Source organism: Acinonyx jubatus, chromosome A2 (assembly GCF_027475565.1).
Source record: "Acinonyx jubatus isolate Ajub_Pintada_27869175 chromosome A2, VMU_Ajub_asm_v1.0, whole genome shotgun sequence".
Lineage (NCBI taxonomy): Eukaryota > Metazoa > Chordata > Mammalia > Carnivora > Felidae > Acinonyx > Acinonyx jubatus.
Genome location: NC_069383.1, coordinates 1607910 through 1634058, shown reverse-complemented (window position 1 = coordinate 1634058; position 26149 = coordinate 1607910). Strand labels below are relative to the sequence as shown.

At 50.2% G+C, this 26149-nt stretch overlaps 1 protein-coding gene and 1 long non-coding RNA gene across 8 annotated transcripts in view; one reads left to right on the top strand and one right to left on the bottom strand.

Moving 5' to 3' along the window:
• Nucleotides 1-361: 361 nt before the first annotated feature.
• Nucleotides 362-14216, bottom strand: LOC106980112 (uncharacterized). Of its 4 annotated transcripts, XR_003417572.2 has the most exons (6): nucleotides 14091-14215; nucleotides 13126-13248; nucleotides 11209-11430; nucleotides 10999-11101; nucleotides 4250-4372; nucleotides 362-3755 (listed from the first exon to the last, which is right to left on the bottom strand). It is a non-coding gene; the product is annotated as an uncharacterized LOC106980112 (long non-coding RNA). The 4 variants fall into 4 exon arrangements; XR_008296519.1 differs by having other exon boundaries at nucleotides 362-4372; XR_008296521.1 differs by lacking the exon at nucleotides 13126-13248 and having other exon boundaries at nucleotides 362-4372; nucleotides 14091-14216.
• A 100-nt stretch (nucleotides 14217-14316) lies between these two features.
• Nucleotides 14317-26149, top strand: part of UBE3C (ubiquitin protein ligase E3C) — a 119714-nt gene continuing 107881 nt past the window's right edge. For 3 of the 4 annotated variants that reach the window (XM_027051261.2, XM_053217799.1, XM_053217800.1), the window contains exon 1: nucleotides 14317-14801. In XM_027051261.2, the coding sequence (XP_026907062.1) occupies nucleotides 14736-14801 (66 nt within the window). In that variant the 5' untranslated portion in view covers nucleotides 14317-14735. The remainder of the gene's footprint in view (nucleotides 14802-26149) is intronic. The other variant, XM_027051260.2, reaches the window with a different exon arrangement.

Genomic DNA, 26149 nt, shown 5'->3' with positions numbered 1-26149 from the left:
CCACGTCAATTCTATCGTTTTTTTCAGTTACAAAGTCCCAGGGTGAATGCTCTTAAATGGATTGTGAATCCCATCACAATTTCCTATTGCAAGAGGACAACGCCCGCGCCCGACTCTCACTCTGCCCTGAGCCATCGGCCTGGAGATTATCCTTGGAGAAGCCGTCCTGGGCGGCAAGGCAACGAAATCAGCCTTGTCTTCGGTGCGTGCTGGATTCCACATTCTCTTTTTGTGGCTGTGATTTTGCCAGAGCGGAGAGGAAATTCTGTCTTAAAAGTTCAGTCGTATTCAGCTCCTAGGTGTATGCGCAAAGGAATTGAAAGTAGGGACCAAACGTACTTGCACACCAACGGTCGTAACTGCATCGAGTACAACAACCGGAAGGCAGAGGAGCTAAATGCACAACGGCTAAAAAGGGAAGCAACCCAGCGTCCACCAACAGAAGAGTGGATGAACTAAATGGGATACATCCATACGCTGGAAAATGACCAGCCTTAAAAACGAAGGAAATCCGAGGGCGCCTGGGTGGCCCAGTCGGTTGGGTGTCTGACTTCGGCTCAGGTCATGATCTCCAGGTTTGGGAGTTCGAGCCCTGTGTCCGGCTCTGTGCTGACAGCTTGGAGCCTGGAGCCTGCTTCCGATTCTGTGTCTTCCTCTCCCTCTGCCCCTCCTGTGCTCATGCTCTGTCTCTCTCTCTCTAAGAAATAAACATTAAAACAAATTTTCAAAACTAAAAAAAAAAAAAAAATCTTGATACCTGTGACGCCGTAGGTGAACCCTGAGGACGTTATGCTGAGTGAAATACAACAGTCACAGAGGACAAATATTGCACGATCCCACTTGCATGAGGTCCTGGAGCTGTCAGATTTGTAGCAGCGGAGTAGAGAGGGAGCACCGGGGGGTGGGAGGGGATGGGAGTCAGTGTTTCACGGGGACAGAGTTTCAGTTTAGGAAGATGGAACGTTCTGGAGATGTGTGGTAGTGATGGCTGTGATCCACGTCAGTGTGGATGTACTTAATGCCACAGAACTGCGCACTTTAAAATGGTTACAATGAAGGGGAAGGCGCTTGGCTGGCTTAGTCGGAAGGGCGAGCAACCCTTGATCTCGGGGTCCTGAGTTCGAGCCCCACGTCGGGTGCAGAGATCACTTAAGTAAATCAGTGTTTAAAAAATAAAATAAATAAAATGGTTAAAATGGTGAATTTCATGTTGTGGGTATTTTACCACTGTTAGAAAAACTCACGAGTACAGAACCAGGTTAGGTTTAGTCCACTAGCCAGCCCCCAGCTCCTGCCTGGAGGCAAAGTCCTGAAGGAGAGAAGAGATTTTTTGGAAGGCGGAGTGGTCTGCATTAACTTCTGTTCGTAACACAAGGATACAAAGGCTCCCTCAAACTTGAAAGGCGTCGTGCTGTGACATTCAATAGCTTGTAGCTAAGGTTTGTCTTGCTTTTAAATGAGGTTGTCGGGGCAGGAGGAACTTCTGATAGAATCCCTTGTTGGGAAGGACACTCGGCTCCGGCTCCGGTTGTCTGCTGGCTGGGAACGTGTCGCTCCCTCGAGCAGGACCTGGCTTACTTCGTGAACCGGTCAAGAGCATTTCCTACATTTTTCAGGGATGCAGAGGTGGGGGAGGCTCCGTGCACCTGAAAGAGGGCACCGCTGAGGAGAACCCACAGTCCCCAGGCTCTGTGGCAGACGACCTCACGCGCCCCAGGACAGGCACAAAACGGGGCTCGAGGGGCCGATGGGGGAGAACCGCGGGATGGACGGCGCACCTGCCGGTGGCCCCGCGGAGGTCTGACTCGAGCAGAGAGGGAGCGGGTGGGAAGTCACGCCGGATCCGCCCAACAGTGGGAGCAAGGCCGGTCGCGGCGGAGGCACCTTTCTGGGCGAGGCCCCGGGAACCGGGAGGTGCCAGGTTCGAACGGGGCTTCTAGGACATCTTCTCCCCCCAAGCGCAGAACCACCGCTGAACGACGAAAAGCGTTTTCTTCGCGGTCCCCAAAGCCTCCGGGGGGTGGGGAACGGAGGCGGGCGCTGCTTCTTCCACGGCCGGAGGAAGGACTCCTTCACTCGGCCGTCGGCTTCTTTCCCTGCTCGTGCTGGACACAGACTATCACGGGAGAAAGGTACAGTTTTTCTTCTAGACCCTGACACTACTTGAAGGGAAAAAGCACATCAACACGAGGCACACGCAGCCACGTCTCAACTTGTGAGCAAACAGCGTCCGGCACGGGGGTGGGGGAGGTGAGGCGACTGGAAAGACCACGCGGGCGGGCACGCGCGGCGGTTCTGGAAGGGCCTCCCGCACTCTGGCCGGCTGTCCGATCCGTCTTTTCAAAACGGCCTTTGTGATAAAATGAGACTGAAGATTCACGGCAGCTCGATGGGATGTCTGTCTGTTCCTCACCTGGATTCTGAGCCAGGAAGAAACCCCCCAACTACTCTTGAGTGTCTGAGAAGACAGTGACAGAGAGGGGGTGACGGAGTGCCCGCGGCAACCTGAGCGCTCAGCGCGTGTGGGCGCTTGGTGCGTGGTTCGAACCGTGACCGTGACTTGTCCACGTGGTCTTTTCTGTAGAACTTTAAAAAGCTACAGTAGGTCCAACCCATCGCGTCGCACTCTCTCTCCGCGTGCCTGCTCCCAGCCAGGCACGGGGACCTCGGGTGGCTTCATGAGTGTGACAGATGAGGGTTCACGAACACACCACTGCTCCTTTGTCAGACCCCGCTGTGACCAGTGGGGGTGGAGGGGGAGTGGGGCAGTTCTGAAAATGACTCCCATGAAAGAAAAGGCTTCAGGCCTTGGGTGCCCGCGTGACTCCAAGGTGGCCCCGGGCCCTGCGCAGGCCTGGAGGTGTGGCTACATCTCACTTAGCCCCTGGGTTGAGAGGGCACCGTGGGCACCACGGCCCCTTCTCAGTCGCTGGCCTTCAGACCAGGGGCGCCTGGGTGGCTCAGTCAGTTGAGCGTCCGACTTCGGCTCAGGTCATGATCTCACAGCTCGTGAGTTCGAGCCCCGTGTCAGGCTCTGTGCTGACAGCTCAGAGCCTAGAGCCTGCTTCAGATTCTGTGTCTCCCTCTCTCTCTGCCCCTCCCCTGCTTGTTCTCTCTCTCTCTCTCTCAAGAATAAACATTTAAGAAAATTCAAACCAGGTGAATGTCTTTGTAGCAGAGCAGACACAGACACACAGCCCTCCAGCCCCACCAGCACCTCCATCTGGAAACCTCTGGAACTGACTAGAAATTGGCTCTGGAATCTTCTCTGGAGAGCTTGTGTATCAGGGTCTGAGTACCGTAAATGGCAGTGCTAGGATCCAGCTTGACAGCTCTGCCTGGTGCCAGACCCATGATCCTGGCCTTGTTCACGCTGCACAGACCAGATCTGTACCAGTGCCGTATTGCTGCCTGGCAAATTACCCCAACATCTAGTGACTTCAAACGATGAACATTTAGTATCTCGGTGTCTGCGAGTCAGAAATGTGGGAATGGCTTAGCCTGGTGGTTCTCCCTCAGGGTCTCGTAGGAGCTTGCAGTCAAGATGGTTCTCATCTGAAGGCTCAACCGTGGCTGGAGGGGCCATTTCCAAGATGCCACCCTCTTCTGGTTGTTGGCCAGAGGCCTCAGTTCTCTGTATTAACCGTATCTTTTATCCTCTGTGTTCTGATACTTTGACATCTGGGGCCTCGTGACCCTGGAGGACTGCCCTCCCAGGGTTAGCCACTCCTCATCGACAGTGAACACTTGCCCACCTGTGAGCGCATTTCACAAATGCAAACCAACCAGTGTGGAGCCCATACCCCTATCACCTGCTCTACTGGGCCCTCACACTCTGGGCCACCACCCACCTACCCTAACCACCCCAGAGCAAGGTCCCAACAACTGGGGGCAGCTCCTACCTCTCAGAGCCCACCTATGTCACTCAAACCAGCCGATCCTAAGCCTATGCACCCTGCCTTGCCCACTCCTTCCTGCAGAAACCACAGTAAAAGCTCTCACCCCCACCCACCCCACACCTCTTGATTTGCTTTAGTGCTTCTCATGGGGCCCCCATGGCGTGTTGAGCCCCCTCCTCTTGGGATCTAGTACACTATCTTTTCACTTGATGGTTTTCTCCTGGTCTGTTGGCCTCACCACACCTGAATAATAAAGCCCGCTAGACCAGACACCCAGCCTGGTTCTTTCCATCCCTTGCAAACACTCATTGCGTGCTGTTGCAGACATTTCTGGTAGCTGGAGGACTCACCTGCTTAGATCTTGTTGGAGTTACAGCTGACTGCTGTGGGGTCTGGCTGCACACGGAGAGCTCTGAACAAGGCCTGCGTGTTTCTGGATTTTCCTTCAGGCTCACTGCTGCTTAGAGCCTTGGCTGTTAAATGAACACCTTGTATCAGAAGAGATTTACTACTCTAACTATATCTGTATCTCAATTTAATGAAAATGTTAAGGATACTTTGATGGTCTTGCGCCAGTGTAATTTTAAGTGAAATGTCTTCATTCTTTGGCAGCAGGGGCTGCCTCGATGTTCAACTATTGGAAAGTACTTAAGTGAAGTGCTCTTTACAATATTGTCTTTACAACATCGGCGTGTTTTACAGCATTTTTTTCCCAGAGTAAACAAAAAATTTTAATGGAAATATCTGAGGCAAAGCCTCATCAATGTTGCTAGAAATTAAACCCTGGCTGACTGCAGATTATGAAGCAATGTATCTTAGGGGTAAAACGCAGGACTTTGAAGTCACACGGTGACTATACAGCTGAACCCCAGCTGTGTGCAGACCAGCTGTGAACCGTGCCATTAGAGTCTCCAAGCTCCAGTTTCTGCACTTGTAAGACGTGGATGACAGCATTTACCTCGTAGGGTTGCTGTGAGAAGAACGTTCATAGAAGGATCCACATGGCACACGGTGTAATGCCTGACGGAGACTGAACGTTCGACAAATAATAGCTTTTACTTTCTGCTGCTGTGTTTATACACTCCAGCACTTAGTTATTTGTAGGTGACTTTGAACAGAAGTTTGTGTTTCTTTCCAAAACACAGTGCACTTGGAGATGTAATACTTTTGCTCAGCTTTGCCCGGACAAGGTGCTCGGCCAAGGCAATTTGGAGCATTCACGGTTGCAGCCTCCTGTTTCCCACATGGTGACGGGCTACCAAACACACTCTGAATTGTCTAACCTTTATAAATGACTAAAATGATGATGATGATGATGCATGAAAATAGTACCACTAAAACGTTAACAGTGTATTATCAGCACTTGGCCTTTTGATATTGCTTATTGTTAAACTTTCTTTTTTGTCCTACGGATTTAGTGAAATGCCCTTGGAGTACACATATTTAGTACTAACAATAGTCTACAATAACCAGGGTTGTTCAATATACTCGAATCACCAAAATACAGATCTCAAGAGCCATCTGGGCCAGGCCTGAGCGTCAGCCCCGGAGGCCTTTCACCAGCTTGGCTGGTGAAGTTGATGAAGTCACAGGACTCACCCAAAGTCACTCAGCTATGGATGGAGGGGGCTGGGATCCAAGCCAGTCGGGGCAGGCCCCGGATGGGCGGGGACGGAGCCCAAAGTGGGCGGGGCCAGGACCCAAGCGCGTCAGGGCAGGCCCCCCCTGTGGGCGGGGCCAGGACCCTAGTGGGTGGGGCTGGACCCAAGTCAGCTTCTGAACCACGCTTTACTACAAGAAAACATGTTAAATTATATTTTCCTTTGAAAGCGGAAAGCGTGCCTGGATATTTGTGCACACCGTTTAACCCGTCAGTGACAACACGAACGTTTTACTGAAGAACACTGCCATCTATGCAAGGCAACTGGAAGGCGTGAGATACAGGCCATTTTGCCTTGGGGGCAGTCCAGGTTTTAGCAGAAACAAATACATGAATAATTCATAGTCCGTAATGTTAAAGAGCTTTCTGATAAAGAGAAGGAAAGGTAAATGCAGATGAACGCAGAGCCCAGTTATGAAATCAGAAGTTTTGCTTCCCGCCCCGCTCGGCACAGGACCTGCCTCCCGTTCTGTGCGCCCCCGCCTGCTTCTGGTCCTACAGCCCCAGCCTCTTGTGCATTCACTTCCTGGTCGCTACGTTTAAGGTACAAAGTCACGGCTGATGACCAGACGCATGAGCCAGGGCTTTGGGGAGTGATTTTATGCCTAGAGCACGTGGCGTCGCACGGTGCTGACCGCAGGTTTCAGCAGGATGGCACTCAGCTCAGGGCCCGTGCAGCTGACCGCGTGCCAGCTGTGTGCCCATCTCTCCTGCAGCAGGGGAAGCGATGTCTGTCCTGGGCCACACGAAGTTGTTGCTTTTATGATTCATTTGTTTGTTTAAGTAGGCTTCCCTCCCTGCGTGGAACCCAACGCAGGTCTTGAACTCATGACCCTGAGATCAAGGCCCGAGCTGAGATCAAGAGTCAGACGCTTAACCTACTGCGTCACCGGGGCGCACCGTGGCCACGTGAAGTTTTGGCCTTGCTGGGTAATCGCAGCTTATGGTGGGTTTGCCCAGGTGCAGATGTCACGTGTGATCGAGGGTCCTGGTGGGGACTTCCAGGCGGGGACATGTTAGGTGTGGAGGGACAGTGGCTGCAGGGTACCTCCAGAGGGAACTCTGCCATCCCAGGGCGGCCCTCCCAGTACCTTCAGCTCAGAATCTCCGGTGGATCCACCGTGGGATAGACGGAGACTTCCCCAGTCGACAGGCCACAGGCCAAAGCAGGACCCAAGGCCGCTGTGGCACAAACTCGAAAACTCCCAAGTCTCAGGGACACCGGTGCGGGAGACGCGGCTCAGGCGGAGAGAGACAAGGGACAGGAGAGAAAGGCCACCCGAGTCAGGCCGGCCCTGCCACAGATTTGTGACGTTTGCAAGAGGCCGGTGTCCTGAGTGCTGCTTTCCGAAAGGGAGAGCGGGCCCAGGTCAAACTCCCATTCCTCTGGAGGTGCAGACAAAGGGCACAGTTCTGGTCTCCATGAGAACTGAGCACACTGGGCACGGATTCCAGAAGGCTGGCAGAGAGGAGGCCCGTGTTTGCGAACCTAAAACCTTAAGCTACCTGCGTGGGCAATGCCATCCACCCCTGCGGTGGTCCCCTGCACACTCTGGATTTTCTTTCATCTCCACAGGCCTTCTGGTTCCCCTTCTGACTTCTCTGAGCCAGGAGCCACTTAGAATGTGTTGTTGAAGTTCCACATATGTGGCTTTCCCAAATTTTCCCTGTTGAAGATTTCTTTTTTTAACGTTTATTTTTGAGAGACAGAGAGAGACAGTGTGAGCAGGGGAGGTGCAGAGAGAGAGGGAGACATAGAATCCAAAGCAGGCTCCAGGCCCTGAGCTGTCAGCACAGAGCCCGACGTGGGGCTCGAACTCGTGAACCGCGAGATCATGACCTGAGCCGAAGTTGGCTGCCCAACTGACTGAGCCCACCAGGCGCCCCTTCTCTGTTAAGGATTTCTAATTTCATTCCACTGTGGCCAGAGAACACATTTTGAATGATTTCTGTCCTTCTGAATGTACCAAGATTATGTTTATGGCTAGCAAATGGCCTGTCCAGAGAATGTTCCACGTGCACCAGAGAAAAACGCATGTTCTGCTGCTAACCACGGGCATTTTCTGTCAGTTTTTGCATACTTTAATTTCTTTGGACTTTACTCTTGCAAAGCAATTTAACTTTTGGACTTTACTTCCCCTAGAATATAATGGAAGGGGAGTGTATATTCAAATGTAGGGCATTTTATTGTTGCCATTAATGTCCAGGACTGCCCCGCCCCCCCCTGCACAATTCATACGTTGATATCCTAACCCTTGCTGTGAAGCTGGTAAGAGGTGGTGCCTTTGGGGGTGATTAAGTCAGGAGAGCTGAAACCTCATTGATAGGATTAGTGCCCTCAGAAAGGGGACACCACAGAGCCCCTCACCCTCCTGCTTTGGGGGAGCAAGAGAAGGCGCCATCCGTGAACCAGGAAGCAGTTCTTATCAGACATCAAACTGGCTGGGCATCCATCCTCCAGAACCACGAGAAACAAAGTTCTGTGGTTCGGAAGCCATGCAGTCTGTGGTATCTGTTACAGCAGCCTGATGTACGACAACAAAGCTTTTCCTGAGAAATTTATCATTCAAATCATGATGTGCACAGAGAGTATATATATCTACATGTTAAAGAATGATACCTAAGGGGGAGCCTGGGTGGCTCAGTCGGTTGAGCTTCTGACTTCAGCTGAGGTCGTGATCTCACGGTTCCTGAGTCCAGGCCCCGCGTCGGGCTCTGTGCTGACAGTCTGGGACCTGCTTTGGATTCCGTGTTCCCCTCTCTCTCCGCACCAACCCTGCTTGTGCTCTGTCTCTCTATCTCTCAAAGGTGAATACACATTAAATTTTTTTTTTAAAAAGAAAAGAATAACAGCTAAGGAAGCACCCCAGGGGAGACCATGCAGGCTGAGAAATGTTGTCAGTATCTGGGAAGTTACTGACCATCTCTACTTCTGCAACAAGATTTTCTTTTCTTTTTTTTTTAGTTTATTTATTTGAGAGAGAGAGAGAGAGAGAGAGGGCATGCACCACACATGCTCATGCAAGCTGGGGAGAGGCAGAGAGAGGGAGAGAGAGAATACCAAGGAGGCTCTGCGTTGTCGGCACAGAGCCCAATGCAGGGCTTGAACTCATGAACCCGGAGATCATGACCTGAGCCGAAATCAAGAGTCAGATGTTTAACCAACTGAGCCACCCAGGCGCCCCACCTCAACAAAATTTTCTGTGTATTTCTTTCTAGTTTTATTTGCTGGAATCTTTTCGTATTTTGTTAGTGGAAAATCTTGATGTGATCACTTCATTGCATGAGTTCTGGTTAATTCTATGGACAATGTGGTTGGACGTTATTTGGAACGGTAAACGGAGAAAGGAGTGAATTTTCTGCCTTGGGTGCACAATGCCTTTGGTGTTAATGAATGCTCTCCTTGGACCCATTCCAGAGTCTCTGGGGCCAACATCTATGTGGCTCGGCAGCCCCAGGATGACCCCAAAGGAAAGGGCGGATATCCTCTGGGGACAGCAAGGAACTGACCCTATTGGACGTAAGCCTGCTGACCTGTAACTCAGCCACACCATATCACAGAAAGAACTCATCCCTGTGTGTGAGAATGCTCTTGCAGCAGAATCTGTAACAACAAAATGGCATCGACCTTGGCATCAAATAGTAGGGAGACAGCTGATAAATTATGGTCCATCCAAACAACGAAACCCTAAGTAGCCAATACAACTGATGTGGCAGATTTCTAAGTACTTCCATGGAAGATGTCCGTGCTGCATTTTGGTACCAAAACAAAAAAACAAAAACAAAAACAAAGCTGATGGGGGCTGAGGGGGTAATATGATCTCTTTCAAAAACAGAACAATGCTACACAGTGTGGCACACGGATTAATGGCCCTCCCCGCAAAGGTGTCCACGTCCTAATCCCAAGAACCTGTGAATATGTTACCTTACCTGGCAAAAGTGACTTTGCAGGTGTGGTTAGAGATCTCGAGACGGGGTGAGTATCCTGGATTATCCGAGTGGCCCAGCGTAATCACGGGCGTCCTTAGAGAGGAAGGGAGGACAGTCAGCCAGAGGAGATGAGAGGACAGAGCAGAGGTCAGGGTGATGGGCTTGCTGGACGGGGACACCAGCCAAGGGTGTGGGCACCCCTGGGAGCTGGAAAAGGCAGGTAAATGGATTCTCCCCTGGAGCCTCCAGAAGGAACCAGCCCTGTAGACACTTTGATTTTAGCCCAGCGAGACTTCTGACTTCCAGGACGGTGAGGTAATAAATTTGTGTGTGTGTGTGTGTGTGTGTGTGTGTGTTTAACGTTTATTTATTTTTGAGACAGAGAGAGACAGAGCATGAACGGGGGAGGGGCAGAGAGAGAGGGAGACACAGAATCTGAAACAGGCTCCAGGCTCTGAGCCGTCAGCACAGAGCCCGACGCGGGGCTGGAACTCATGGACCGCGAGATCGAGACCTGAGCCGAAGTCGGACACTTAACCGACTGAGCCACCCAGGCACCCCTACAAATTTGTGTTGTTTAAGCCACTAAGTCTTTGGTAGTTTGTTAGAGCAGTGACAGGAAACTAAGCCAGATGGAGTGTCTCAGAGGTAGGAGCAGGACAGTGTGGGGCAGATGGAAAGTTTCACTTATTCCTCTGCTTACGTTGGCACTGTTTTGATTTTCTTAAATAACTAACGTGTGACTATTCTAAATAATAAACCCTTACAATGAAAAGGAAACCGATGGGCACCAAACGTTTGAATTGTGAGGTAATCGAGACAGGAAAGTGTGCGCGAGGGGAGAAAGCTCCCAGTGGCTTCCTGGTGGAGGAGGTCTTTCTTTCTCTCCTTCTGCAGGCTGCAGAAGAGCTTCTGAAACAACGTGTGATTTTCCACTAGGATCTTCAGAAAAACTGCAAAGGGCCTCATAAGCCTCCAAAAACAACAGCTTGAAAATATATCACGTATGTTACATTAGATTCATGTGGAGGAGACTAGAAGAAAGCAGAAATTGGGAGGAATACGTATCTTCCGATGGAGTATAAAACGCCCGGGGCTTTTTCAAACACCGGAAAACCTCGCTGATCGTTGTTTGTCATTCAAGAGTTTTATTGTTTTCCGCTGTATTTAAGAATTCTATTTTGAGGGGCGCCTGGGTGGCTCAGTCGGTTAAGCGTCCGACTTCAGCTCGGGTCATGATCTCGCGGTCCGTGAGTTCGAGCCCCGCGTCAGGCTCTGTGCTGACAGCTCGGAGCCTGGAGCCTGCTTCGGATTCTGTGTCTCCCTCTCTCTCTGACCCTCCCCCATTCATGCTCTGTCTCTCTCGGTCTCAAAAATAAATAAACGTTAAAAAAAATTAAAAAAAAAAAGAATTCTATTTTGAGATACAGATTCACAAGAAGTCGCAAAAATAGTACAGAGATGTCTTCTACACCCTTTACCCAATTTCCCATCATGCTTGTATCTTACCTAATTACAGGACAATGGCCAAACCAAGAGGCTGCTGACACTGGTGTGCTGTGTGCTCATGGCTCTGTGTCATCTTATCCCACGTGGATTCATGTGACCAGCACTGACCAAGACACAGAGCCCATCTGCCACCACAGAGACTCCCTCCTGCTGTCCCCGTGTAGTCCCACCCTCCTCACCTTTCCATCCCCAACCCTCACGACTACTAACCTAGTCTCTGTCTGGCTCCACGATTTTGTCATTTTGCCAAACAGACGGAATCATCCTTTATGCATGTGATCTCTGGGAGTGGCCTTTCCATCCAGCATCATCCCGAGAGCACCGGTGCCCTGTGAGTCAGTGGCTTCTTTCATCGCTGCTGAGTCACATCCGGGGTGTAGACGCGCCACACGCGGTTTGACCACCACCCTTTGGAGGATATTTTAGTTGTTTCTGGATTTGGTTGACAGAAAAAGCTGCCGTGAACATTTATGTATAAATGTTACGCGGACATAAATTTTGATTTCCTGGGATAAATGTGCAGGAAGGCAAGTGCTGGGTGTGTACGGTAAGCATTTTTTTTTTTTTTTTTTAAAGAAATGATCGAGGTGCCTGGGTGGCTCAGCAGGTTGAGTGACCCGCTCTTGATTTTGGCTCAGGTCATGATCTTATGGTCATGACATCGAGCCCTGGTCGGGCTCCATGCTGGGCATGGAGTCTGCTTGAGACTCTCTTGCTTTCTCTTTCCCTCTGTCACTGTCCCCCACTTGCACTCTCTCTAAGTTTAAAAATTAAACAACCAAATAAATAAAATAAAAAAGCAATGACCGAACTCTTTCCTAGAATGCCTGTAACACTTTCCATGTGGGAGGTTGGGCTTCTCCACCTCCCTGCCAGTATCCGGTGTTGTCAATATTTTGCACGTTAGCTGTGTAACAGTTACGTGATTTTAACCTACCTTTTTCCATTGTCTTTTGGTGATCATCAATTTTAATGCACAAATATTTGGGAGCCTATTATACAGCACTACACTAGGCCCCCAAGTGAGCTAACTGGCTCCTTAGCTCTCGAAGAGGTGCAGTCTAGAACAGAAAGTAGGACCGTTCACAAAGTGAACCAGAATCACGTTGTCTCAGGTGTCAGGTTTCAGGATCAGCACACACGGTGGGGAATCTTTCACAGTCCAGTTTATCCTTGAAAACTATTGTTAATTTTTGTAGGGTGATAATGATATAACGATGTCTTACCCCCCCCCCCTTTTTAAGAGATACATACTGACATATTTACAGATGAAATGATGTCTGGGGTTTGCTTCACAATAATGGGGAGGATGGTTAATGGATGGGGCATGAGTCACACAAGTGGCCATAAGGTGATGATCACTGAAGCTAGCTGATGGGTAACAAGACCTGATTATACCATTTTATACTCTGCAGTAGGCTTGAAATTTTCTACTTAAAAAGTATTTTGGGGGCACCTGGGTGGCTCAGTCGGTTGAGCATCCGGCTTCGGCTCAGGTCATGATCTCGTGGTCTGTGAGTTCGAGCCCCGCGTCGGGCTCTGTGCCGGCAGCTCAGAGCCCGGAGCCTAGTGTGGATCCTGTGTCTCCCCCCCCCTCCCTCGCTCATGCTCTCTTTCTCTGTCAAAAATAAATAAACATTAAAAAAACTTTTTTTTAAAGTATTTTTAAGAAATGTTTCAGGGGTGCCTGGGCGGCTCGGTGTGTTGAGCATCTGACTCTTGATTTTGGCTCAGGTCATGATCCCGGCATCGTGGGATTGAGCCCTGTGTCGGGCTCTGTGCGGAGTGTGGAGCCTGCCTGGGATTTTCTCTCTCTAAAAAAAAAAAAAAAAAAATCTAAAAATCCTTGAAAATCTTTCAGAGGAATCACATCCTGCTAAGCTGTGTTTCCTTCCCTCCAGCGTGGGGCGGATGACTAATTCTCCAGCGGAGCACCAGGCGAAGTAGTTGGCTCGCACGATGGGCCACCTGACAAACCGCGGTGTTCCCGCCGCCAGTGGTAGGTGGAAGGTAAGACCAAATGAGGAACGGCAACGCGGGGTTTTGTTAAAGAGCACCCTCTTCCGTGCCCACGTTCTCAGCCAACTAGAAAATATGAAAAACACCCAGCAGGTGGAGGCCACACACCTTAATTCCCAGCGAAGATGACACTGGACAACCAGGCTTGGTGTTCACATCGGTTGGGCTTGTCTGCTCCTCACTCTTGGTCTAGACCTTGGAAGAATTTATCTGAGGCCAAACCTGAGAACTCTGGGAAGACACACTTAATGAGGGTGCATACTGATATCACCAATACTTTAAAATTTTTCTCCTCTGACAGGTCAAAAAAAAAAAAAAAAAGCATGTTTTATTTACAAAGTCTGTAAAATTTCAAATTTGGTAAAAGAATATTTTTGATGAATCAAGGGTCTCTTGACATATCACAGTAAGTGGTAGAGTGAACATTCTTCCGGTGGCTTTCAACGCTCCTTAGAATAAAAACACACACTATATTGTGACCTCATTGATACAGTGTGTGCGCGTGTGGCAGGATTTTTCAAACTGCTATCGAAGCCCATTAGCGTGTCGAGAAACGTAGTTAGTGCTTTGTGGCCAGTGTTAAAAAAAAAAAAAGAAAGATCCACATTCCACACAGTAATGATAACCACTGGCTTGTAGATTTTCGGTTTCAGTCGTGTGTATAGGATTCGATTTACGTATAAGTATGTGTACATACATTTGTGAATGTGACAGGTGTATGTGTACGTACGTGTGGACACGGCACGTACGGGACGTGTACTTGCACGTATGCGTATGAAGGACACGCGTGACCTTGGTCACAACCTGAAATGTGTGCACGCTGCGCGGGCATTAAGTATCTAATGAGGCCGTTTCTCTCGGTGTCACATCGGTCAAGTCCGGCCTCAGACCGAAAGCCACCAGCCCGCTTCCCGGCAAGGCGCACAAGCCACCCCCGAGTTCAGCCGCGGGGTGCGGGCGCCCACCGGTCCCCCGCACCTGTCCTGGGAGTGCTCGCGGCGAGGGACCCCTCAGCGCCTCTCGCGCGGCCCCAGCCCCCACCGCCCCTCCCCGCCCCCGGCCCCGCCCCTCACCTACGCGCCCCGGCCGCAGAGCCAGGTCACCGCGGCACCTTCCCACGCTTCAGCGCGCCGGCGACGGGAGCGCGCACGCTGCCCGGCTCCGGAGAGCGCCGCGGCGTCGGCGGCGGGTGCGCGCACGCTGGCGGGGACCGGGGAGCGCCGCGGCGTCGATAGCGGGCGCGCGCACGCCGGCGGTCCGCGGGGCGGAGGGCGTCGGCGCCGGGCGCGCGCGCGCAGGCGGGACCGCGCACGCCAGCCCCGGCCGGCGGCCATCTTTCCTCCCGGCGGCTGCTCCCGGTGCAAGTGCGGGGTCTGCGGCCCTGCCGGCGCCCTCGGCCTCGGCCGGAGCAGTGGGGAGGCGTGGATGAGGGGGGAGGTGAGGAGGAGCCGCCCCCCCCAGTGTCGCCGCCTCCCCCACCCGAGGGCAGGCCGGGCGGGCAGAGCCCCCAGGGCGGGCTCGGGGTCGCTCCCCGCTGCGGCGTAGTCCTCCCCGCAGGCGACCCCTCCTCTCAGGAGACCCCTCCCCGCGGGAGACCCCTCCCCTCGGGACCCCTCCCCGTAAGAGGCCCCTCCCCCGCGGGAGCCCGCCGAGCCCGCCCCGCCCGCCCCGCTGCTCTCAGGGTCGGGGGCTCCTCCCAGATGGGATAAGCTGTAAAGATGTTTAGTTTTGAAGGGGATTTCAAAACGAGGCCCAAGGTGTCCCTCGGAGGCGCCAGTAGGAAGGTAAGAGCGGCCTGTGTGTCTGCGGCGTCTCGGGCCCCCCGGGCGGGCGGCCTGCGTCGGGGATCCGGGCCCCCGGAGGCGGGCGGGGGGCCGCGGGGCCGGCCCGCTGCGCGGCCACCTGCTTCTGATGCGCTAAAGCGGGTCTGATGAGGAAAAGGGCTTTGTAGACGGGAATCGCCGGTGATCTGCGCTCCTTAGGTTCCAGACACTGCAAGGATGCTGAAGGCGGACAGCCCTTTGAATCCCGGTGGTGACAGAACTCGGGCAAAAGACATAATGTTTCTGTTTAAGATGAGCTCTCGCTACTCTCACCCTTGACTTCTGGTAGCGGTTGCTTTCAGAATCCACCACCTAAGGGGTGGTTTCTGTTGTAGGAAGTGGCCAGGATGTGTCTGTTAATGTCAACAACCTCTGAAATCCAGGCGCAACTCCTCGCCGGCCACGTGTTTGGATCCGAGGCTGTGTGGATTATTCTTCACCAGCTTTCTGGAAGGAGTGCGGGGACACTCTGGGACCGTTGGTCATACCATTATTCTTACAATTGTTTAGAGTGAGGGGGAGCAGGCTCCGGCCATCCTGCTGCCCTCTCTGATGACCGGCGGCTATTGGTTCAGCGGAACTGCCGACAGATAGGTGCCAGTGCTGTTTCATTCCCTTGTTTTTCACCATTTCTCCTCTGTGCCGGTTCATGGGTCCCTTTTCTGCCTGCTTAGGTTTTAAAGGTTCAAAATAAAAATCTGGCCCCCGTGCTTGAAGTGTTTGAAAAGTTTAAGTGAATCGAATTAGTTGATTATTTACTGAAGAATTTTTTAAACGTCTTTTACTTTATTTTTTATTTTATTTACTTATTTTAAAATAGTTTTTAATGTTTATTTGAGAGAGGGAGAGAGAGAGAGAGAGAGCGCGCGCGGGGGAGGGTCAGAGAGAGAGAACCCCAAGCAGCTGCGCTGTCAGCACAGACCCCAGCACCGGGCTTGATCTCCCCAACCATGAGATCATGACCTGAGCCGAAAGCAAGAGTGGGACGCTTGACAACGGGGCCACCCAGACGCCCCTAAAATGTCTTTTAAATGCTTTGCGTATTGTTTTTGCTTGTTGAGTATATTCTGTATGTTACACTTAAATAAATAGCTGAGTTGTCACATAATCCTAAGTGCATACTCCAAGTAGGAACATCCCTTTAAAATTGTGCTCTGGGAGGGGCACCTCGGGGGCTCAGTCGGTTAAGCATCCGACTTCGGCTCAGGTCATGATCTCGTGGTTCGTGAGTTCGAGCCCCGTGTTGGGCTGTGTGCTGACAGCTCTGAGCCTGGAGCTGCTTCGGATTCTGTCTCCCTCCCTCTCCCTCCCCCCCCCGCCCCCCCCCCCCGGCTCTTTTTCTCTCTCTCTAAAAATAAACTTTAAAAAAGATTTCAAAAACATGTAAATAAAATTGTGCTTTAGGGGTGTGTATGATGGCCTCCTAGGATGGAGGAAGGAAACCCAGTAGGGAGTTGGTAGAGAAGTGTGCTGATGATCTTCAGGCTTTGAGTTGTGCATGACCGTGATTGGTTGAGGGTAGCTGGCTGCAGGACTAGGTGTTAGAGCTGGGTACTGTGTACGTGTGGCAGGGTGGGCAGGGGTGACCTTCCGTGGCTTGGGTATTCATGGAGATTACAGGTGAGATGGAGGAGGGTAGAAGAGGCCTTGGAGCACCTCCGGACCAGATCTGGCGTACAGGCGAGGTGGAGAGCACATGGCTGGTTGTACACGCACAGCGAGCTGGTGGCAGGTCACCACCTCACAACCCATGTCACTTCTCCGCAGGGGCTCCTGATTTCTCTTACAGACAGGAGTGCCCCCGCATGCCCTGCCAGTGCCCCGACCCCGTCTTCTCAACTATGAGCACAGCTCCAGCCCGAGGAAAGTGCTCATCTAGCACTCACGGTCTCGGGGGAGGCTGCATATCCTGCTTTTTAGCTGTGCAGAACCGGTTTCTTTTTGATTGGGGTGCAGATTAGACATCCAATGTATGTGTCTTAGGTCATGTCCCTAGAAGAGCTTGAGGAGGTGACCTCGCTGCAGGTGAAACGGAGGCGGGAGAAGGAGAGGGCAGGGGAAAGGGTCTTCTTCCTTGCAGCCTGTCTCAGCCCCACGGGGAACTCAGGAGCTTGGCTGGCATCACGGGGCTGCCCCCTTCTTGAGTGAAGGGACCTGGAATTCTGTCACCCTCCCGTATGAGTTGGTCGTTGGCTGCAGGCCGCTCTTGGCGTGAGGGTGGGAGTGTGGCACTGGGCCCCTCTGCTGAGGGCAGTCACCCTGAGGGTAGCCTTTAGGAGCCGGCGGTGGCTAACACATGGCGGCTGGGGGATGGGTGGGGAGTCAACAGCAGGTGCCGCTTGAAGGATGTCTGCGGTCCGCTGCACCCTTGTGACCGCCCCACCCCCATCACATAACATTCCCAGCATTCCGTAGGCTCCCTCCTGCCCCCTTCCAGTCAGTATCCCTTCTCCCAAAGATAATTGCTGTTTGATCTCTGTTACTGTAGGTGAGTTTTGCCTGCTGAACTTGGTGTGAGTGGAGTCACATCCGCTTTGTTCCCGTTTTCCGGATTTGGCTTCTTTGGGTCCGCATTTCTCCGCGTTCCTCCACAGTATAGTTGATGCATTCTGTACTTATGGGTGTGTGTAATGTCAGGTGTGCACTTACACTCGTGCTGGGTTCTGCACACACTTAGGCTCTGCTCTAGTGCACACACCTGCAGTGTGTGGAGGGGGCCGGTGGCCTTACTTCCTTGTCAACATTCATCATCGTTAGTCCTTTTAATTTTGGCAATTCTGGTGGCGATGTAGTTTCATTGTAGCTTTAATTTTGTTTCCTCGCAACTAATTCTGTTGAGCAGGTACAAATGCATATTTTCCTTAATTTTCTTTGGCTATGATACAATTCTTTCCCATCATTTAAAAAGCAAAAGGTTATGATAGTCTTTCCTCCATGTATTAAATTACTCGTAATTGTTTCTCCTTTCTTGGGCTGGGTAGAAAACTGAATATGGCCACCTTTTAAATACATCTTTTTTCCCCAAATTAAATGAGTATTTTAGTGGTTATTTGTAAAGGCTCTGTGTAGCATATGAAACATCATAAGGAAAAGTCCATGCCCTCCTTATAATCTTGTTGGAGAGACAAGACTTAGTTAGAAGTTAAATAACTGTTGAGGGCGCCTGGGTGGTCAGTCGTTTGGGTGTCCGACTTTGGCTCAGGTCATGATCTCGCGGTTCGTGGGTTCAAGCCCCGCATCGGGCTCCATGCTGACAGCTTAGAGCCTGGAGCCTGCTTCCGATTCTGTCTCCTCCTCTCTGCCCCTCCCCCACTCGCACTCCTTCTCTCTGTGTCTCTCTCTCTCTCTCTCAAAAATAAACAACAAAAAAGCTAAATAACTATTGTTACTGTAACTATTGAAGTAATATTATTATTACATTCAAGAATTCTGTTGGGGCTGGTCCAGGAAGAGGTAGAGTTGGTTGGGGCTTAGTCTTGAAGGATGGATAGAATTAGGGTTGGTGGGTGGAAGGGGATACATGGAGTAAGTGTATACTGGATTCCACCGATTCTAAGTCACACAGTTTCCTGATTTTTAGTATTTCTGAAGTCAGGATACATCTTGGTGGCATGAGCTAGTTAGCGCAGTATTTTTTCCCTTTCTTGGAGTGCATAAAAGAATATTTTAGGAGCCATTTAATCACAAGTATAGAAATCCATTGAAAATAGCTTAGTAGGGGGAAAAATCTATGGGAGGAATATGGTGCTATTTCAAAGAACGTAAGGACAGACGTAATCCAGATACCAAGTCATCAGGACCCAGGTGGTTACTCGGTTTTTCTCCCCGAGCTGTGCTGTCTCCTTCATTCTTGCCTCCCTGCCCACTGGCTTTCTCCCTTTTTCTGGCACATGATCTCAGCAGTGTATGATTTCCTAGTTTAGGTGTCCATCTGGGGCAGTTGGATCTCAATTGCATTCCTCAGGAGAGGAAATCTGATTGGTCTGAGTCAGCTTTCCGCCTGATGAGCTGAGTCTGGGATGAGGTTGGGGTCTCTGGTCCACATAGAGCAGTATAGATGTGTGAGTTGTAGGGTGTGGATTCTCCAAGAGGGGAGTGGTTGTTAAATGGAATGTCTAGGTTCCTATGGACATAGACGGAGATGTGGAACAGGCTGTTGATTGTACCTGTGTGAAATGAGGGAGAAATCTGGGCCAGACATGCAGATTTGGTAGTTACGGGCAGATAGATGACTCAGAAAGAAGTCCCTAGGGAGAAGGCCTGGCGTTTGGGATGGGTTGTGGCCTGCGGGGTATTTTAACATCTAATAAGTGAGGAGAATACTTAGGAAAGAATCACACCTGGTGGAGGGCGGGGTGGGGGTGGCGGGGAGGAGGCGTGACCACAGTGCCAAGCGCTGCAGGGAGGCACTGAGGCAATACTAACAAGCCACCAGGAAGACCTGGGTGGCTTCGTGGTGACAAGACTCCAGGGTGGTAGGGTTGGAAGTCAGATCGCAGCATGCAGGGAGTGACCGGGAGGTCAAAAAGTGGCGAGATCTTTTTTTTTTTTTTTTAAGTTTTTAGTTATTTTGGGGGGGGGGGGTCACATGTGAGCAGGGGAGGGGCAGACAGAGGGAGACAGAATCCCAAGCAGGATCCGTGCCGTCAGGGCGGAGCCTGACGTGGGGCTCCATCTCACAAGCATGAGATCATGACCTGAGCTGAAATCAAGAGTCAGACGCTCAGCCGACTGAGCCACCCAGGTGCCCCTGAAGTGTTTAACTTTGTAAGAAACTGCCAAGTGTCCTGCACAGTGGCCTCACCATTTTGCCTCCCCACCAACGAACAGGGAGCGGTCCTGCTGCCTCACATCCTGTCCAGCCTCGGTGGTTGTCAGTGATGGCATTGTAGTCATTCTGCTAGGAGGCAGTGATGTCCTCGTCGTTTTCCTTTGCGGCTCCCTGATGACAAGGGGTGTGGATCACCTTTTCACGTGCTCATTTGCCATCTGTATACATTCCCTTTTGCCCACTTTTCAGTTAGTTGTCTTCTTACTGTTGAGTCTCAAGAGTTCTTTGTATACGTTTCTTATGTATTTGTATATATTTTGCGAATATACAAGTTCTTTTTCAAATATGTCTTTTGCATATATTTTCCCCCAGTTTCTTCTAGCTTGTTTTTCTCATTATCTTAACTGTCTTTTGCAGAGCAGAAGTTTGTGATTCTAACGCAGTCCAATTTTATCAATACTTTCTTTCACGGATTACGCTTCTGACGTCGTGTCTAAAAAGTTTGCCAAACACAAGGTCACGTGGCTTTTATAAGACGTTAGCTTCCAGTAGTTTTATACTTTTGTGTTTTACGTTTGGGTCTATGATCCATTTTGGGGACATTTTTGTGAAAGATACAAGGTCAGTGTCTGGTTTTCTGCTTTTGTTGTTATTCGTTTTTTTGCATGGAGGACCAGTTGCTGCAGCCTGTTTTGTTGAAAAGCTGCCCTTCCTTTGTTGATCTGTTTGGGGTTTGTTTTGTTGTGTTTGTTTTGCCTACATCACCCTGTCTTGATTTCTGTAGCATTATGGGAAGTCTTGGAGTCGGATAGTGCCGCTTTGTTCTTTATCGTCAGCATTGTGTGGGGTATTCTGGGATTTCATTGGGATTGTGCAATCTGTAGGTCAAGTTGGGAAAACCTGACATTTCGACAACGTTGAGTCTTCCTATCCGACACGGGGTAAGTACCTCCAGGGTTTAGTTCTTTGGTTTCATTCATCAGACTTTGATAGTTTTCCTTGTGTAAACCTTATACGTGTTTTGTTAGATTTAGATCTAAGTGATTCATTTTTCTGGACCTAATATAATGGCACTGTTTTTAATTTCAAATTCCAGCCGTTCATTGCTGGTATAAAGGAAAGCAGTTGAGTTTTGATTTGTATTAACCCTTAGCTCAGGTCCCAGCAGCCAGTTTCATAGTCTCTGTTTCCAGACATTTGACTTTTTTTTCTTTAATTTTTTTTAACGTTTTTATTTATTTTTGAGACAGAGAGAGACAGAGCACGAGCAGGGGTGGGACAGAGAGAGAGGGACACACAGAATCTGAAGCAGGCTCCAGGCTCTGAGCTGTCAGCACAGAGCCCGACGTGGGGCTCCAGCCCACGAACCGCGAGATCCTGACCTGAGCCGGAGTCAGATGCTCAACTGGCTGAGCCACCCAGGCGCCCCAGGTTGTTCTGTTTTTAATTTTTTGAGGAACGTCCATACTGTTTTCCGTAGCGGAAGTGATGTTTTTGGTTTTGTTTTTGATCGTTTGTTGGAATTTTCTACATAGATGGTCCTGTCATCTGTGATCAAATACAGCTTTCTTTTTCTCTTCCTGATTTGTCTACCTGTTATATCCGTTTCTTTTCTCACTGCACTCTGCATTAGCTCCGACTTTCAGGAATGGTAAATCAGTGGTGTGGAGGGAATGCCCTAGCCTTGTTCCTGATCTTACTGGGAAAGTTGCTCGTTTGTCGCCATTAAGTTTGATGTTAACTGCAGTTACTTTGTGGATGTTTTTTATCAAGGTTGAGGAAGTTCCCTTCTGTTTCTCGTTTACTGAGTTCTTATCATGAATGGGTGTTGGGGTTTGTCAAATGCTTTTCTGCATCTACTGATGTGGTCATGTGATTTTTCTTTAGTCCTTCGGTGTGGCAGATTACCCTCAATGATTTCTGAATGCTGAACCAGCCTTGCCGGCCTGGGATCACCACCACTGGCTGTCTTCTGTATTTATTTTTATACCTTGTTGGATTGTGTTTGACAGTATTTTGTTGGGAAGTTTTGCATCTATATTCGTAAGAGATAGTGGTCTTTGATATTACTTGTGATATTTTTTTCTGGGTTTGGCATTAGGGTAATGCTGGGCTCATAGAAGGAGTTATTATACTCTAGGGCCTACCAAAGCCAGCTACTGCAAGTTTAATTTTCCTCTTTGATAGGTGTAGACAATTTTTTCTTCTTCTTAAGTTTATTTATTTTGAGAGAGACAGTGCAAGCGGGGAAGGGGCAGAGAGAGGGGGACAGAGGATCGGAAGTGGGCGCGGGGCTTGAACTCAGAAACTGTGAGATCGTGACCTGAGCCGATGTCAACCATTCAACCGACTGAGCCACCCAGGCGCCTAGGTTTGGACTACGCTTAAGATTGTAGAACTCTGATTGGCTGGCTCTGTAAAACTGCCCTCTATTCTGCAATTGAAGATCTTATGTAAAATCTTTTAACTTAAAAAAAAAAATCCCATGCTATTTTGTTTTAAAAAGCTGGCACTGGGTATATGTGTTGTCATGCCTACTCTGTGTACGTTGCAGTAGAAACTAAAACTTTCTTACAGATCTGGCAGTGAGTGAAGTAAAAATGCGTTCTAAGGTCAGATTTAAAAGTGTTAATTTTCTGTCAGTCTATCACACTGCCGTTTCATCCGCCAGTGCCGCGTGTCTTCTCTTGGGTGTAATTAACTGGTGGCCTTCACACACAAGACCAAAAACCTGTAGTTCCCTGTAGCAGAGGTCGGGAATTCACGATCTGGTTCTTAGGGAAATCAAGCAGAAGAGAAGGGCTGAGACTGTTTGTCTAATTCTCTTTGTACTACTTGCACTCAGGGCCTAGGGTGAGGCAAGCAGGGCCCCTCAAGTACCACTGGAGGGTTCAAGGTGGCCTTACTGTCAAGCTCACACCGTGGCTGGCCCTGCACTGGCACCGCCCTGAGCGCGAGCACCTCCTTAAATTTTGTTCCCCAGGTATGAGCTTGCCTCGCTAGTCCCTGCCTGCCTTTGCACACTTAAGCTGATTTTCGTGGGTTATGCAGTTAATTGCCAACTAGGTCTCTTAACTAAAGTAATGCGCATTACAGGAAGCCTCATAGGACTGCAGAAGAGCCTCAAAAGAGTTTATTGCAAAAGCAGTCTGGAGCTTTCTTCGAATGTAACTTTCCCTGTATTCTTAGAACTTTCATAGAATGCAGACAGCTGGGAGCTTGGAAGTTAGGCACCTTATTATTTTATACCACCGTAAGGGTATCTGCTTTCCACACGTTCCTGTTCTGCCACGGCCTCTGCGTGCCCGCACCGGTTGTCATCATAAAGGCAGGAGCAGGAATTTCTGTCGGCGTGTGTCCATGCGGTCCGGCACCTCCCGTGGTAACCGGGTTAAAGACGGAAATGCCTGCTGGCGGTGTGGGTGCCTTGTAAGTTGTCTCAGCCTGCCGGCTGGGGGGCGGGGGGCAGTTGAACATCAGAGGTCTTAACAAGGTACATCCCTTCTCATCCAGTTATTGTGCTTTGAGACCTTTATCCTAAGGAACTAATCTGACAGGTGCAGAGGAAAGACGCAGGGGAAGAGATGATTGCGGCGACACCCATAATACTGAACAGTTGGAAACAACATAAACGTCTAGCAGGAAATTTGTGAAGTAAATGGTAATACAACAGTGTAACGGAATACTAGACAGCCGTTATTAATATTTATATTTTAATGTCTTATATGTATTAAAAGGATTCATTGTTAATGGAAACAAGCAGATTACAAAACAGGACTTCAGTGTGCATTTAAATTACATTAATCTAAATGTCACAATACCTGCTTCACCCCTTTCTTAATTTCCAGTGAATGAAGGATGTGGTACTTACAGTTCCTGTAGAATGGTGGCTTGGAGCAGTACGTTCTTGTTGTCCACTCAGTTTTGTGGGACAGGGATCTGAGAGCAGTTGGTGGTGGTTCTGGCTCAGGATCTCTGTGGGGCTGCGGTGCCTAAAGCCTTGCCGGGGGGGCTGGCTTGTCCACGTGCTGGGGGAGCCACTCCTGGGCTGGCTCATCCACGTGCAAGGAAGTTAGTGCTGGGTCTTGGTGGGAGGTGTCAGGTCCCTGGTACATGCACCTCTCCTTAGAACTCCTTGACTGTCCTCCTGACGTGGCGTGTGACCTGGGAGTGCAGGGAGAGAGCGGCATGCCTGTGCGAGGCGGTCCTGAAAGTCACATACATTTTTGTCGGATTCTGTTTGTCTATCCGGTCCACACTCAAGGTCGGGGGTGGGGGTGGGGGTCACGCTCCACCTCTTAAAGGGAAGCAACCCCAGAGACCTTGTGGAAATATGTTGAAGCCACCGCAGAAGGGGTATCTGTTTCAGCTAAGTTGTAAATGCTAGTAACACACGACTTACATGTGCCATTCTTCTGTCTTGACAGCCTATTAGGATTTAAATATTATGGCTTTCCTTCCCGCCTACTATATTGAGTCAGTGGTTACTGGCTATGTAACTGTTATGCAAATATGAAGCAGTTAAAAAGCAAAGATTATCAACCAACTAAATTTTCAGTAGATGTTTTCGTGAAATGTAGTTGACTCAGAGACAGTTTTGTAGCTCTGCGCCTTAGAAATGTAAGCAGGTGTCATTTATTTGCAGCAGTGGGAATTTACTTATTTAGATCATTTACCTCTTTGATCCAGCCACCCTTGGAGAAGGGGGGGGCACACAGTTGGGCCAGGGGGCGTAGATAATTCTGGGCTGAGTGTCTGTGGGTTGTCACCATGACAACCGTAGGGCAGGAGGCAGTCACGTAAGGGTATAGAAGAGAGGTGAGTGAAGTAGGGGAGTATCACAGTAAATTTTGGGCCATCTGGGAGCTCTTTTGGATGGTGGTATACCAGAAGGGAGGGACGAAGCTTGTTTTCCTTTTTGTGCTGTGTGTATCCTGTTTCCAGAACCCCAAGCAAATGGCATAAGGTTAGTGCCCTAGGCTTTTGTATGCTGGACTGGGATCCTTGCTACTATGTATATATGGACCTCGTTGCCATCGGGGAGGAGGGACAGCACGGACAGAAGTGGCCAGCCGCGGAGAAATGGTAATCACCTACAGATTGCTCAACGTGGCTGGAGTCAGTGTGGGAGAGAAGGCCGGTGAGAGGTGGTCAGGGCCCAGATCATAAAGGTTCTGTGGGTCACACTCAGGCATATCCAGGCATGTGGGTAAGCCAGTGAGGGATTTTAAGCAGTAAAGTGACTGTGGGCAAACGGGTTTTGGAGAGATGAGTGTGGGGCAGTGCAGGTGGTCGGAGGCCAGGCGAGGGAGGGAGGCAGCCGCAGTTGTGCAGACGAGTAATGCGGGCCTGACGCACCGTGGTGGGCACCTGAGTGGAGGGGCCTTCGAGAGCCGTGGACGAGGTAGAACCGGTGAGCTCTGCAATGAGAGGGGGCCCTTCAGGCGTTCGTCTGGGATTACTGGAGTGGAGAGTGAGGCCGTGAACCAAGACGTTAAATTCCTAGGGAGTTGTTCGGTTTGAGTGGTGGAGGGTGTTCAGGAAGCGCCGGTCTGGAGCTTCGGGTGGAGACCCGGAGTCCCTCAGTCCATCAGCAGGTGGTGGAAATTGTGCGATGCACGGAGTCCTCAGGAGAAAGGGTTCGCTCAGAAGGCTCCGAACAGAACTCCCACGGCTGCCAGCATTTACACAAGAGGCAGAGAAAGGGGCGTGCAAAGGCGATCGTGCCGTCAGGACCTGGTGAGCGGAAGGCTAGCGTGATGTCCGTGTGTGGGTGGCCACACTCGCCCCCAGACAGTAGCTTTAATGAGGGAATGCGCGGAGGCAGAGTGGGAAAAAGCAGGGACTGGTGGAGGACTGCGGACCTGTTGAATGAGGCTTTATTTTGAGGCCTTTGTGTTTTGCTGTAGCCATTCCTCTCTGCCTTGTGTTTAGACTCGATGTTATCCCAAAGCAGAGAGTCAAGTCGTTCCATCTCTTTTCTAAAATTAAAATTTTGTTTTATGTTTAAAAATTACCGTACATGGGGGCGCCTGGGTGGCTCCGTCGGTTAGGCGTCTGACGCTTGATTTCGGCTCAGGTCATGAGCTCACTGTTCGCGGGATCAAGCACCGTGTCGGGCTTGAGCTGACGGTGTGGAGTGTGCTTGGGATTCTCTCTCTCTTCTCTCTCTCTGCCCTTCCCCCACTCGTTCCCCCTCTGTCTCTCAAAAAACATAAACTTAAAACAATTTGAAAATTAAAAAAATACATGCTCATTGTGTGGACTTGGAAGTATTTATGTTTATTCTTAAAAAAATTTTTTTTTAATGTATATTTCTGAGAGAGCGAGAGAGAGACCAAGCGCAAGCAGGGGAGGGGCAGAGAGACAGGGAGGCACAGAATCCGAAGCAGGCTCCAGGCTCCGACTGAGCCACCCAGGCGCCCCCGTTTATCCTTTCTTTTTGGACATTTAGGTTGTTTGTTTTTATCGTGAACTTCTGTAGAGCCAACAATGTAATTATTTTTTAGGATAAATTAAAGAAGTTGAATTGCTTGGT